This window comes from Lonchura striata, chromosome 2 (assembly GCF_050655825.1).
Source record: "Lonchura striata isolate lonStrDom1 chromosome 2, ASM5065582v1, whole genome shotgun sequence".
In the NCBI taxonomy this organism is placed as follows: domain Eukaryota; kingdom Metazoa; phylum Chordata; class Aves; order Passeriformes; family Estrildidae; genus Lonchura; species Lonchura striata.
The window spans coordinates 113,724,819-113,739,642 of NC_140704.1; the positions used below are offsets into that span (position 1 = coordinate 113,724,819).

At 38.8% G+C, this 14,824-nt stretch overlaps 1 protein-coding gene across 5 annotated transcripts in view; it reads right to left on the minus strand.

The window, feature by feature from the left end:
- Positions 1–13,433, minus strand: part of TRAPPC8 (trafficking protein particle complex subunit 8) — a 52,646-nt gene extending 39,213 nt beyond the window's left edge. Inside the window, exons 1-6 of one of the 5 annotated variants that reach the window (XM_021525729.4) lie at positions 13,078–13,433; positions 7,688–7,882; positions 5,103–5,186; positions 2,285–2,374; positions 801–975; positions 261–414 (exon numbers count right to left, since the gene is read on the minus strand). In XM_021525729.4, coding sequence (XP_021381404.2) covers positions 261–414; positions 801–975; positions 2,285–2,374; positions 5,103–5,186; positions 7,688–7,882; positions 13,078–13,234 — 855 coding nt within the window. In that variant the 5' untranslated portion in view covers positions 13,235–13,433. The remainder of the gene's footprint in view (positions 1–260; positions 415–800; positions 976–2,284; positions 2,375–5,102; positions 5,187–7,687; positions 7,883–13,077) is intronic. The other 4 variants (XM_021525730.4, XM_085572050.1, XM_021525731.4 and 1 more) reach the window with 4 other exon arrangements.
- Between the last annotated feature and the right edge of the window lie 1,391 nt (positions 13,434–14,824).

Consider the following 14,824-nt stretch of genomic DNA (forward strand, 5'->3'; position numbering starts at 1 on the left):
TTGTCTATTATTTCTGTGCTCCTGTCAGTCTATTTCACACAGTATAGTATTTTAGTGCTCCTTACTGTCAAGTTAAGTAGCACAGAGGACAGTTCCTACTGAGGACTCATGCCCTCAGAAAAAGCCACATTTGTGTCAGAAGTGTCTGGACTGCCTACTCATTCTGTAGAAGCACATACGTAACACTAAGGTGAAACTTAATGCAACTAAAAAGGACTTTCATAAGCACAGTAAAATCTGGTTTTAGAATACTGTAATACCTGGTTCTGGATAGTGTTTTTCTGAAGGTACTGACTCCAAGGATCTGGTATTTGTTCGTCTGCTCCTCTGTTCGACACCCGAGAATTTATTTTCAGCAAATAGCAACCCTGAGTTCCATATCTCTGTTTCATCTCTTCATAAATGGAGTCAGCTCTGAAACAGTAAAACAACATTTATCCTGCCTTGATATCAAACTAACTTTAGAGCATGTACTGCAACAAACTATTTTAGACTATTACCCATAGTGCTTAAAAGGAAAATTTTTTAAACAATCCGTTATGCAAGAGTAAAACTGAAAATCTTTGAGAATTAGTTCAGAAAGCTACCAAAGAAAGCACCTACCCCAAAAGCTGGGACTGATTAACTTCATTTTACATGAACACAAGAAGATGATCTAAAAATAATACTTTCAAACATCTGCCTTGATAATAGCATACTGGCTAATGGATCCTGTTGCATGTCTAATCTCAACAGAATTTATCAACAAAAACACTTGGTCAAAGAGCTCAGTGTAAGCTCATTGAAGTCAGATGACCCACCTTTGCTCTTCTCCTGTGCTTACATCATGCAGTAACACATAATATTTAAGTGTGTTTGGTATAAACCACTTGGGATACGAGTATTCACTACTGTGCTGAATCCGATGTTGTTCTTGGGACAGCTTCAGGAACTGCTCCACAGGGTCAGGTTCACTAGAAGAAACTACCAGCATACCTGAATTCATTAAGGACATATACCCAAAGAATACAAGGACAACCACTGACAATAAAACAGGAAGTGTATAAAATAGAATACATGAGTACAATACTTAGGCATGTAAAATATGCTACCGTGAAAGTACATGCAATTAGAATTTGGCCTTATTCTCAACAAAAAACAATCAGTTAACTAACATCTGTCAAATGAGATGCAACAGGAGTTTGATCCAATTCTGACGGCAAATCTAAGTTTAAGCTGCTACACGATAGCTAATTTAAGATTTTAGATAGAAACCAGATGTTCATAGCATACATATAACTGAAATTTATCCCCACTGTATTTTAGCTTTCAACTTCCAAGGAGAGTTGGGGCTTTAAGTTATCACCTGAACAACAGTGATGACCAGCATGCATAAACACAGCAACACCACCCGGGAAAAAAGCAGAAGCACTCAGATTTTTCCTTCAATGCAACTACACAATCATTAATAAGCCCACTCTGCAACATCTACTCAACAAATCAAAAGACATTACTTCAGAGAAGCCAAAAAAGTAAAGTTATACTTTAAATGTTACTGAAATTCAGAAGCCAGAAGCAATAATTTTCAAAGTTAATTCTGCACAGGTGTGGCCATTATAATACCTTTCCACTATACTGAAATTATAATGTTCAGGACAGAATTAGGAACAGAGTGTCATAAAACCTGCAGAATCATAATTACTGTAAAGCTTAACATCAGCTACATCATGAAACAGTGATTATTTTCAATTTCCCTGCAGACAAGCAAATTGGACCTAAGCTTTGGTTAAAAAAAAAAAAAAAAAAAAAGTGAAAACATTCAGGCATCATTCCAGTTTTTCCAGACTTTTTTATCCAGCATAGCTCAAAGTTCACCAAATTTCCAAAACATCATGTCCCCAACCTCCACCACTCCATCTACTTACAAAAAGCTATTAAAAAGCAGCAGATGTATCCCAAACACACATTCCTCTGATGAAGTTAAGGGACAGACAAGAGATACCTAAAGAGCTACAGTACAGGTATTACCTTTGAGCTCACTTTGAGACAAAAAAAAGTGTGTGGAGAAGGGGAAAAAACCCCAATACAAACACTACAAAAAAAAAAACTCAGGCTAAATAGTCACAAAGAAAACCCTGACACTCATATGAAATCAGTCTGTGTAGTCAGACACAGTGGAAAAATATATACACTTCAAATCAAAATTGTGAAAGAGGTACTGCAATTACCTCTTTTGCTGCAAAATCTCCTACATTACATTTTGTAACAGCCTTCCCTGGAGGGGTCTGTAACATTCAAAGGATACAAGCAACATAGTGGTTTAAGAATTCATGATCAGATGCAGGCATGGACTGAAGAAAGCATTCTCTGTAAGACTCAAACCAAGGAGTAGTAGCTGAAATACACAATAAAACAGGACAAATTAGACTATTCAGTGAAACTTGTTTACCCATTCATGAAAAGGAAGTATGAAAGACCACACCTGAAAGTGAAGCCTGCAAACTCTGACAAGGTTGCATGGCAGGGGAAAGAAGGGAGAATAGTCCAAGGAGAAAGTATTTTAGATGCAACACAAGTAGGAGAAACAGTAACACTTGAATCAAATCCTGTGAAACTGAATAGCAACATAAGCACCACATACCTCACTACTGCAGGCTCACGCGATTGAGTCCTTGTTTAAACACATTGCTCCTTACCACCCCTTTAAACACCATACACTTGGCAAAGAAAGAAATAAATTATTCTAACAGTCATTGAATTTCAGGTTTAGGGATGTAAGAATTGATCAAGAAACAAAACTTATTTTTTAGTATGTAGAGGAGCTAAGGACTACCAAAACCCTATGCTGCCTGTTTTCTAAAAGTGTTGACTTGGCTTGACAGTAGTCCCCTCCCCATGCCTCGCTAAAACAAACAGTTCAGCTGGCAAAGATCCAAGAAGACAAAACCTCAGATCCAAGTTGTGCCCTTAATGCCTAACAATTTTAACCTGCAATGTTCAATGCCTTTTTACAATAGGGATTTCATTTTTCTAAGAGTAACAAATCAAGGGAAAGCAAGGATATCTGGGACACCAAAAAAATGTGAACCTAATATTGTCCATTTCTTTCCACTCCAGCTATAGGTCAACAATTATTTATTATTTCTTCTTTTAAGCCTGTTCTATTATATCTTTATTCTCCAACTCCTTTCCCTTAAGTGGGAAACAGACTCCAGAGCAAAATCAATCCAATTTCAATAACCTGATTTCACATTGAAGTAACTGGAATCCAGAGTCATCTCACTTGCAAACCAGAAAACAGTAACTAGTAGAGGAAAAAAATTGTTAAGAAATTCTGAAGGTATTTTCTTTATATGGGCCTAAAAAGCCCACATCACTAGACTTTAGTAAATAAAAATAAAATAAGTAAATAAAAATTTCTAATGCTTTGTAAAGCTTTCATGCACCCCCTCATAAAAATCAAGCCAAACCACCACTTTGATTTCTTAAGCTAACTTTAGAAAACACATTCATTTTTATGTTGGAATTATCTTGTATGGCATTCATTTAATGCATTTTGTTTAATCTTACATTGTCAAGCCATCTTAGACTGGCTTCAGACACACAGAAGTCAGATATAGCCACACTTGAATTCAGTCTAACATTCAGCACATATCACTTTAAAAACAAAAAGCCTAATAGAAGACAAACTTCCAGCTTTTGATTACAGCCTTTCCAGAAACTGCTCTCTGAGTACTCATCTAGGATATAAAAAGCTCTTGGCTTTGCTGTGTCCTACATGCAAACATGCCAACTATTTAAATTAAGGAAAACACAGCTTGTTGTTATTAAAAGCAAGCCATAAGAAAGTGACTCATAAGAATTTTTCACAAGTATAACAAGCAGTGCAGTAAATCTGGTTCAAAGTAAACACTGTTAAACAACCTAAGGCAAAAAATTTTCATTCTGTTTTACAGCCAAATCACAGCAAAATAAAAAAACTCAGGTGTTTAAAATCTGAGTTACATACATGGAAGTAATACGTTGTTTTGTGGATTGGTTCCCCTGCCCTCTTTTTTCATTAGGCCTACTTAAAAACCTTGGAAGCGGCCTTAAAGGCAACTGGCTTCCCTCTACACAGCAACATTAACAGGATTCATCTGAGCATTTTACAGGGCTGTAATCACTTACTGTAGGTACTAGATAAACACACATCATACTCAAAACAAAAGCAGTAGTTGAAAAAAATTTCACAACTGTAACATCTCATAACACATTACAGCAGTTCACTGTCATTCAGGTACCAAGATCTATACACTTTGCATTTTTCCAGTATGCTGGAACAGAACTGAAGTTTTGGCAAACTTGTTAACATGTTCAGAACTTATTAAGAAAAAAAAAGTAATATTTCTACATAACAGCTTAAGAATGGAAAGTCTGCTTCATGAAGTTTTGTACCCTTTAGGCATTTAGCAGGATCTGAACAGATACTACTGAAAGGATAGCTATTCTTAACCAAAGGCATAAACTATATTAAATATATAAAAATGAAAAACATCAAAACCTGGCTTTTATAGACCACAATGCAGAGCCTTGAGCAGTCAATAACCAATGTGGTTTGGTAACAATAAGTCTCATAAACTACATAAAAATGTATTAGAAAGCTTCTTCTTTTCTTAAGGATCATACTCCAGAAAGAATGTCAATATAGCAGAGACATATGTGCTCTAAGTACAGCCAGCAGTTGAGTTCCAACTTAAAAAGTGTTACCATCCCCTGAGAAAGAAGCTCCCCAGAGAAGCAGAAAGTACATTTGAAATACAGTACAGTGACAGTATATAGTTCTATAGGATCAAACAGTCCAGTGTTTGTAACAGCATCAGGTAATTTACCACCACCACCGTTATTGATTGTATGGAAAGACCAAATGATTTTGATTAACAAGAGTAGAAATGTGATTAAAAGAAAAATTAAAACAACCACCACCAACGATTTTTCAGTTAGGGGAAAAAAATGGAGGAGCACACATCTACATCTGGAAAAGTGCGGAACAGTTGTCGCAGATGGTAAGGAAAGGTGGATGGGGCACATGGAAAAGGAGTAAAGGGCAATTTGGCAAATCGGCACCAACCACAAAAAAATACCTGAATAAAACGTGGATGTGTTCAGTTCCATCAGTGTCTCTTTCCAATTACTGTACCAAGGAACACTAGCTTTAACTGAGCGATCTGATAGAAAAAACATGATATTATTATACTAAAAAGGGTCAGATGCAAACATACTCTTGGCTTTCATACTCTGGTAGCATGAAGTAGAAAGTATCTACACCATGCAGGCCCATGAGGGGCACTGAAGAGATCTGACTCCAGCTAACCTTAATCATAAATATTTCAGGCTTCTCAATATTTGACAGTGTGCTTTAATGGAAATCAATATTAATTTCTAGTTCAGCCCCTATTCTAGGCTTGAACACAAATGGAAATTCTATCAAGAAGCAAAGATTTAAGTTAGATACTCTAAGGCACTAACTTGTGAGATTTCCAAGCCTATAGTACTAGTTAAAGTACCTGAATACATCAGCTGCTGAAAGTGGTTGCCCCAACATTCTCTTTCATCTCAAATATATTCCACCAATGCCTCATGCCAGCATTTATATCATGCAGCCCTGAACAAACATAGTCAGGGAATTGGTCTAGTAGAAAAAATTCTTTCCTTCTCTCAAATAATTTAGTTCTTTAGTGGGACCATTTTTTCTTCACCTTCTACATGCACCAGTATATGGGAGAAGCAGGCATGGCTGAACATAAGCAAATTTTCAGCAACCAAATTAGTCTCCCAGCACTAGATTATGGAACTATAAGAATATTAAACAAAACTAACAAAGAAGGATTACAAACAAATCAATACAACATAGCAGTTCCAAAACTTTTATCGAAGAAGGAGCAGGATTACAACCCCAGTGCCAGAAACATCATAACTCAGCTTCTTAAACAGTGTTTATCTTTCTTCAAAAGAGGCTGCACTTGATCACTATTAAAATTAAGTATTTATATTTTAATATCATTATCTTAGAAAACTAATTCACTCCCAAAAAAAGAACAAATTAAGAACTACTGAGAGCATTTCCCATTTACAATGATTATGTTCTGCTGTCAGGAATGAATGCATCCCTTGGTTTGAATAAAATGCTCTAAGATAGTTGAAAAAAAAATACCCTAAATATCTTAGTAAATACTCATAACCATCTAAGCATAACAAAACCCTACTTGGTACGTCTTCATATTCTCTTACACCGTAATAGGATACAAACTCCTCCATCAACAGCACAGTGTTTTGTGAAACAGGTTTCCACTAAAAGACAAAGCTGTTGAATTTGTCCTTCTGTGTGATCTCAAACAGCTTATACACCTCTCCTCCCGTCATAAAAGCATATAGCCAGTCTGAATGGAAATAAGAACCTAATCACTGAGAGACCAAAGATAGTCAAACATGATTATTTGTACATCCGAGGCTCCAGCAGCAATTATAGAAAACAAAGCATTGCTTAATATAGCCATTATTTTTCTTCTCTTCTTTCAATACCTCACTTCTAATATATGGTCACTAGAAACCTTATGGAAAAGTCTCCTCACCAAAACCATTCTGCTTTCTCAGGGTCTTTGCATCTCTAGAATTAAAGCAAACTTTCTATCAAAATAAAAAAAAATTCATAGCAAATGGCAATTTACCAATGTGATCTATAAACATAGGCACAGAAATTGAAAAAATATGTGGCATTTTCAACAAATGTCAAAAACAAGAGGTTTCCAGGCTCAGGTCTTTTGCTTTAAAACCAACATGGGACATCAAGTTGAAGATGTATCCTGCAAATTAGGTATCCAATACATAAGAATTATGCCATTTTTCCATTATCAACATAAAAAAAAAAATTACTACAGCAACATCAGTCCATTGCTATAGCAGAGCCAAACTCTTCATTGCAGGCTGAACTTTAAATACAATAAATTACACATGTTTAATAGGGCAGTGCATACATGCTTTGAACTAAGTAAATGCTCAGAGGCTTTAATGGATTAGGGTCTTAATCAGGAGGAGTTCAATCTTCTCAGATCCTAAGATCTGGTCTCCTTTAGCATTATTCACAATGCCTCACCCCTTGGAGATCTGAGAAAAAACAACTTTGGAATACTCCAGTCATTTTGACAGTGAAATATGAAACACAAGTTCCACAAAAGAAAAAAAAATAAAAATACAAGGAATCAAAGGAGTCACACACCCTTCCTCACAGTCCTTTTTCCTTAAACATTTTATGAATTTATAATAAAAAATAGAAGCTAGGATAACTAACTTCAAGATAAAGATGCACATTAATTTCAACACTGTAAGTCCTGACATTTATTCAGCCAAGTGCAACAAGTCACTGTATCAGTTTTGTAACAAGAAAATTACTCAACCAACGCATCGATAATGGCTACATTGAAATAATGATTTAACAGAAGTTGAGAACTACCACACCAGGAAAATTAAAATTATTAATTCAGTTTAACCACTCTTTCAGCATTCTATAAAGCCAAAACTATTTGTTAAATCCAAAGTTTCCGTAAAAACAATGTCTCAAAATGGATAAACTCTGAATAATTTTAGTACGTGCCACGAAGCTGAAACGAAGGTTAGAAACTTCTCAGCCAATTCCAGTTTACATTATGAAAAATACAATACCATTACATACCACTGATGTTGAGATCATAATCTCCAGCTGTGATCACATTAGCTACCAGTCCTTCAGCAGGCTGACTGACAGACACAACATCATGCAAAAGTTTCCGAATGGCACCGGGCTGAGGTGGGTGAGTAATGATGTTGTTGACAGCGATCTTCAAATTTTTAATGATGTGAAGCTGATTATTAGGATCTCTCATGTGAACTAAAAAAGAAAAAGAAGAGGATTTGTTGAGGAGTATAACAGACAGTTAAAAGAGTTGTCATAAATTAAGTCTTTCCAACACAACTTTTCTTTAAAGATTGCTCCACTAAACTTCTCCATCACCAAGTTTAGATCACAGTCCATAATGCTTCACTACCAAAAATGGAGGGGAGGAAGGTAGTAAAAAATTACTTGATGTTCAATATTAGGCTCATCTAGGCAGACTGATTAATGGACAGTATAGGATCTTAGCTGGTAAGAATACCCACTGCACCTAACATAGTATGTGCACATCCTACAATGATGCACTCCCTTCCTTGTGGAGCATATCAACTTTCTTGAAAAAGCCATAAGAACCAGGTATGGATTTCACACAACACATCATGTTTCAAGGAATCAGCGTTTTCCAAGAAATCACACACACACAAATAAATAGCACTTAAGAAACTTGACCGGGATAACATAGTATTCATTCATGCAAAATTAACATATCCTAAAAGACAAGCTGAGAGAGTTGGGGTTGCTCATCCTGCAGAAGGGGGAAGATCTTAGAGCAGTCTTCCAGTACCTATAAGGGGGCTTTCAAGAGAGCTGGAGAGGTACAAAGGCATGCAGTGACAGGACAAGGGGGAATGGCTTAAAACTGAAAGAGGGCAGATTTAGATCAGATATTGGAAAGAAATTCTCTACTGTGAGGATGGCAAGGCATTGGAACAGGTTGCCCAAAAAAGCTGTGATGCTCCAACACTGGAACAGTTAAGGCCTGGCTGGACAGGGATGTGAGCAACCTGGTCTAATGGAAAGCAACCCTAACCACAGCAGGGTAAACTTAGAACACGATGTTCTTGAAGGTCCCTTTAGACCTAAACCATTCTATGATTTTTAACACTATAGCTCTCTTCGTAGAAGCTTTGTGAAAATTCCTCCCTAAAGCCATCTGTTTTTAAAAAACTGATCACAACATTTTCAACACTTGTAACCATTCTGGAGCCTACTGTGATTTTTCATATAATTTCACCCTACTTCAAACCACAACCACCATCAAGCAAGCCAGACTGTGAGTGCAGGCAGGACACACTGACTATGGCTGCCTAAGCCACCTGGTGCTACCACATGCCACACAGCACAGCCCGACTCCTCTGCGTGTTATTTTCACGAATTCCTGTATAATATATAAAAGGTAGCACAAAGGAAAATATTTGCTGTTTCCTTCATCTTTCAACTAACTACAGGATTCACACCATAAAGGTCTGAAATTGAGTATTCAATCTTCTCCAGCCTGGAAAGCACTCCACACCCTTTTCCACAAGTCTCTTCAGAAGTAACAAGTGCACAGTTAAAGTCAGATCACATTAGATGTGTTACAATCCATCTTAAATGTTAAAACAGATTTCTAATATTGTTCAGATCTTGATTGGTGTAGTTCTACCTTCCTCAAACACCTATTCACTCCCTTACCCAGCACTCAAGCTCATGGGAAAACACAGTAAAGCAGGTTAAAAACCTCGTCCTGCCAAAAACAACCCAAAAATGTGTGGGTTTTTCCAGCTGTAAGTTTCAGATTGAATTTGTATATCATAAGGCTTTATCAACACCAGAAAAGGCAGTTGTGCTGGCTAAACTTTACTTATTTGAGTTCATCATTTCTATCAGAAAGCTGAAGCAGTTGTTTTGGATGGGGCTTTTTTCACCTTATCCCATTGGTAAATTATCAACCATTTTTTAATTATCAAATGTAAAGGAAGTGGCAGGAACAACTAGGAAACTAGTTTGCTTTCACCAGCACAACTGGAACACTGCAATTCATCCTTGGTCTCTGTCCGAAATGTAACAGCCATTTCTATACAGAACACAGATGACACCTCTGACACTTGTTAAGGACTAAAATAACAGACATACTTGGAACTCCAAAAATTGCTTGTTTTAATCCAAAAAAAGAGACATGTCTAGTGTTATACATTTCCTTCAAATGCTTATAAGATCATTTTAAAAAGTACTTTCCAAAAAGTGGCAGCAGTATAATGTATTAGAACAGTATCTTTCTCATCAAAAGTTAAAGACAATCAGATGCTAAGATACACATGAACAAGGAATTCCTAACATCACACTAAGCTTGGATAAGCACAGTGTTCCCATTATACTTCCTTACATCTTGAACATATTTAAGGCTTAAAATCAAATAAAATTATCAGAAGTTCTCTTTTTTTTTTTTTTTTTGTTAAGGTCAAACACTGATTTAAGAGCAACCAGTGCTATCTTAAAGTGATACTTGCTAATTGACATGTGCACTGTAATCTTCCCTCCCACAGAGACAGCATTAGTTCATAGAGTATTTTTAAAGAATCTTAAAAACAGGATCCTATTTTAAAGGAAACCTACCTATATACACAATATATGCCTATCAATATATACAATGCATACACTTGTTAAATCAGGCATTAGTTGTAACTAACAACAAAACGGTTAAGAAAGCCACTCTGAGAAAAAATTTGAAGGTATAAAATCCTCAGTATACTTCTGGTTTCCTTTATTAAAGGAAGTTGAAAGTTTGGGAAGGGTTTTGGTTTTGCTCTCCTCTGATGAGTACATTAAATACTGATATGTGCAAAGGATGATCCCACTGCACCTAGGGGTTGTACTTGCAGTTAGAGAGAATCTGGCCTCCTTGGATTGAGCAACCTCAACAGTGCGTGATTTTACACTACCTGAAGGATTACACTGTGCTCTGGTCCTCCACAGTAGAGAGCTCAGCTCCCCACTGATAAATTCCTGTTTATCAGAATTGTTTTGCACATGTATCAGTAGATTGATTTCCTACTTGCACTGCTTCTCTAAGCAAGGCTGATGAACACACAGCCTTCAGCTGGCTCATAAACTACCTAATTCCTAATTTCAGACAAAAATTAAACAGGACAGGACAAAAATCAGTTCTGTATTGCAACAGGACTCTAAAATTGCAGTAGCAAATCCATGACTTAGCTTTTCAAATTAAAGAATCCAAGCAGCAATACATGTACTTTAAATTTCTGCGTAAGTAAGGGACAGCTTATTTCTAAAGGGATGAACTACTAATCAATCCAATTTTATGTTACAACTTCAATGAAATAGCCACTAAGTGAAGAGAGACAGATTAATTTAAAATGGGCAGCATTTCACATCCCCTTAAGAAAAATTGTGTTTAGAAAGGAAAACATCAATACAGAATTACAGAATCACAGAACTGTTATAGTTGGAAGGGATCACTGGAGATCATCTACTCCAGCCTTCCCGCCAAGCCAGGATCACCTCGAGCAGGTAACAGGAACTGTCTGGGTGTGTTTGGAATGCCTCCGGAGAGAGAAACTCTACAATCTCCCTAGGCAGCTGTTCCAGTGCTCTGCCACCCACAATGGAAAGAAGTTTTGCCTCATGTTGAAGCAGAATTTCTTGTATTTTAGCTTATGGCCGCTGCTCCTCACAAAATCCCAGAATGGTTACCACACTATCATAACCATACATAATATGAGAAAAATATTATAACCATAAGCAGTAAAACACAGAGCATGTAATGTACACACATTGTGCTTATACCTCATACCTCAATCAGATCATTTAATCATGCCTTTCTTCCTCTCTGTCCTTACCCTCATACATGCTGGTTCTAAGACAAAAACTTACAGTCAGCATGCAATAACATTTTTTTCCAGGAAGTAGGAAGAGGAATTCACTCTTGGAGTAAGGAGCTGGAGCCAGGCTTGTGGCCTGCTGGATCAGAATACACACAAACTAGTGCAGCAACAAAACTCACTGTGCCAAGTTTCATTCAGGGAACACTGAGGATAATTCAGGTTTGCAAGTTCCTTAACTGTCACAATAACTGGACCAACATAGCTGCAACTAAGTAAATTAATTAACCTTCCAAGTGGATGCTACATTTTTAATATTCTGCCTGGTTTTGTTTGCTAGGTGCATTTTGAGAAACTTTCACCAAGAGAAAGAGGTAATTAACCTCAGAGCTCTAAAGATGTGAGCATCTGCATTTATTATTCTTATGTCTGCTTCATTCTCACATAGTTCATAAGCATTGTTAAACAAAATGAAAAACATTTATGAACAAGTTACAGTTGATAAGTCACTAAGATTCACCTGAAAATTAAGGCAGATTTTTACCACAAAGTAGCTTTTAAGCTGTTGCCATTTTTTAAGAGAGAAACGCAAAAATCTAACAAGAATGACAGTACAAGCTTCATTTTCTTGCACTCTTTCCTCAGGACATGACATGCAGAGGCTGCAGTTTGAGCTACATGTCTGTCAGGTCCAAATCTGACAAATGTCATTGCATCATTATTCTGACAAACAGTTCTCTGCAAACTGCTGTCCTGCACACAACTGTAATGGGCAGCAGCTTGAAATACATAGCTTCCCTAAATTACAAGCAAACAAATTCCTGATCGTAAGTTAAAAAGCATCACAGCTAAAATATCTGTTGTTTCACTTAAGTGGTCAATCTTAAAAAAAGTTTTCCTGCTGCTTCACGTGGTCATTTTGCCACATAAGCAGTTCAATTCCCACTTCTTCTTTGCACAGGTCTTGCTCACAGAAACGTCAACAAAAGAAAACAAACAACAAAAAAAAAAAAAAAACACAAAAAAAAGAAAACAAACAAAAAAAAACATATAGGATCAAGCTACAGGCAAGAGAAAGGAAAGCCCTGCAACTGAAATTACGAATAATGTTTCTGAAAGACTAGCCGTACTTTCAACACCTGGCTATGCCAAGTGTGAAATCCAGTAGAGTCTACAGCAAGAGTCAGGTACGAGTACTAGGGAGGAAACAGCAAAGTGGTTTTAATGGAAGACAAAAATCCGTCTGGAAGAGCTGAATTTATAGACACCTTCCTCTTCAGCCGTGGGATGTCTCCAGGAGACGCCAAACTTCCCCGGTTCCGCCGACCGAATGAAACTAAGCTGACTTACCAGCTGTCACCTGCGACACCCCCGGCAAACGCGAGTCTCCGCCAAGCCTGTCACGGCTCCCGGGGACACCCACCCGGGCGGCCCCCGTCACGGCGCCGGGAAAGGGAGTCGGGCCCGTCCCGCCGGGCAGTCCCGGCGGGCACAGCCCCGGCGGGACCCCCGGAGGCCGCGGGCGGAAGGGAGCGGCGGCGCCACCTCCCCCGCCCCGTGTAAACAACGCGCTCCGCTCCCGGCACCGACCTTCCGAGGTGAGGCGGCAGAAGGGCCTGACCAGCTCGGCGAAGCTGAGGTTGTTCCTGCGGGTGAGCCGCTCCGCCTCCTCGCTGCACAGCGCGGCCACCAAGGGCACGAACGAGTCCTGGATGAACTCCTGCACCGACTGCACGCACTGGGCCATGGCCGCCGCTCGGGGCCGCCCGAGACGGCCCCGCCACCTTTCTCCGCGATTCTCCGAATTATTCCCTCCCTCCTTGCTTCCTTCGTTCCCTGGCCGCTGCCTGTCCGCGGCTCCCGCCCGGGCCCCGCTCAGCGCCCGCCCAGCGCCGCCATGTTGCGCCTCAGCCGAGCCCCTCGGGGAGCGCCCGCTCCCGGCGGCCCCCGCGCCCGCTCATGTGATTGGCCAAAGGGGCGGCGCCGGCCGGGAGGGGGAGGCGACGGTGGCCGGCCGGAGGGGGGGAGGGTTGGGCTGTGTGCTCCGCCACCCCCCCGGAGCGGGCAGTTGGTGCGGTCCGGGCGGGCGGGGCCGTGGGATGCTCCTGGGGATTCCTGGCGCCGGGAAGCGGGTTTGGCCGTCGGCGGGAAAAATGGAGCTGTCGGATTTATTAAAAAAAAAAAAAAAAAAGAAAAAAAAGGCCAAAAATAGCAACAAAAAGCGCCCAAATTACCCCAAAACAAGAAAAGTAGGGGGAAAACAACAAAAAAAGCGCCAAAATAACGACGAAACAAAAAAGCTCCAAAAAACAACAACAAAAAAGGGCCAAAACTACACCAAAACAAAGCAAAGGAGGGAAAACAAATCAAAAACAAGAACAAAAATCCAAACAAAACAAAAAAAAGCCTCAAAGCAACAACAGTAAAAACACCAAAATAACCCCAAAACAAACAAAAAAAAAAAAAAAAACCCACACATTAATAAAAGTACACACACAAAACCTTAACAAAACCTTATGGTTAGCCATAAACTAAAACACAAGTTCCGCTTCAACGCGAGGAAGAACTATGCACCGAGGGTGGCAGAGCACTGGAACAGGTGCCCCGGGAGGATATGGATTTTCCCTCTCTGGAGACATTCACCCACCTGGACACATTCCTGTGTCACCTGCATTGGCAACCCTGCATTGGCAGGGGGGCTGGAGCAGATGATCTCCAGAGGCCCCTTCCAACCGTAACAATTCTGAGGTTCTGTTAAAATAAATGTGAGAAACGCCAATCACTTGGTTTTTAAAATTTTAAAAGTTTAATAATAATAATAATAATAATAATAATAATAATAATAATAATAATATGGTTATAAAAGTAGTAATACAATTAGAGTAATAAAAATTTAGAGTTAGGACAATTGCAAGACAACAAAAAGCAAAGAATTTATGGACATCAGGATGCTCTCAGGTACTTAAGCCAGGACAAGCATACCTTGCGAACAAAGGAATAACCTTAAAAGCAATAGCCTGTTGCATATTCATATATCTCATACATGATGCATAAATTCCTTGCAAATTAAGAATTTCTCTGGGCTTTGTCAACCCTTTCCCCTTAATCCTGGTGGTTCCATGAAGATGGAGAGAAGGTAGAAGAATGTTTGTCTTCTCAGATAAGGAGGCAGTAACTCTTTGTCCTGTTGCTGTTACCTCTATGCATTTTCTTGATTATCTTATCCCTTGCTTGAGCTAGTAAAAAAATCCTACATCGCAGAGTTTCAATTTTAACATTATGTTTTAATGTAAAACTATACTTAACATACTACTTAAGAGAATTAACACAGCATAAC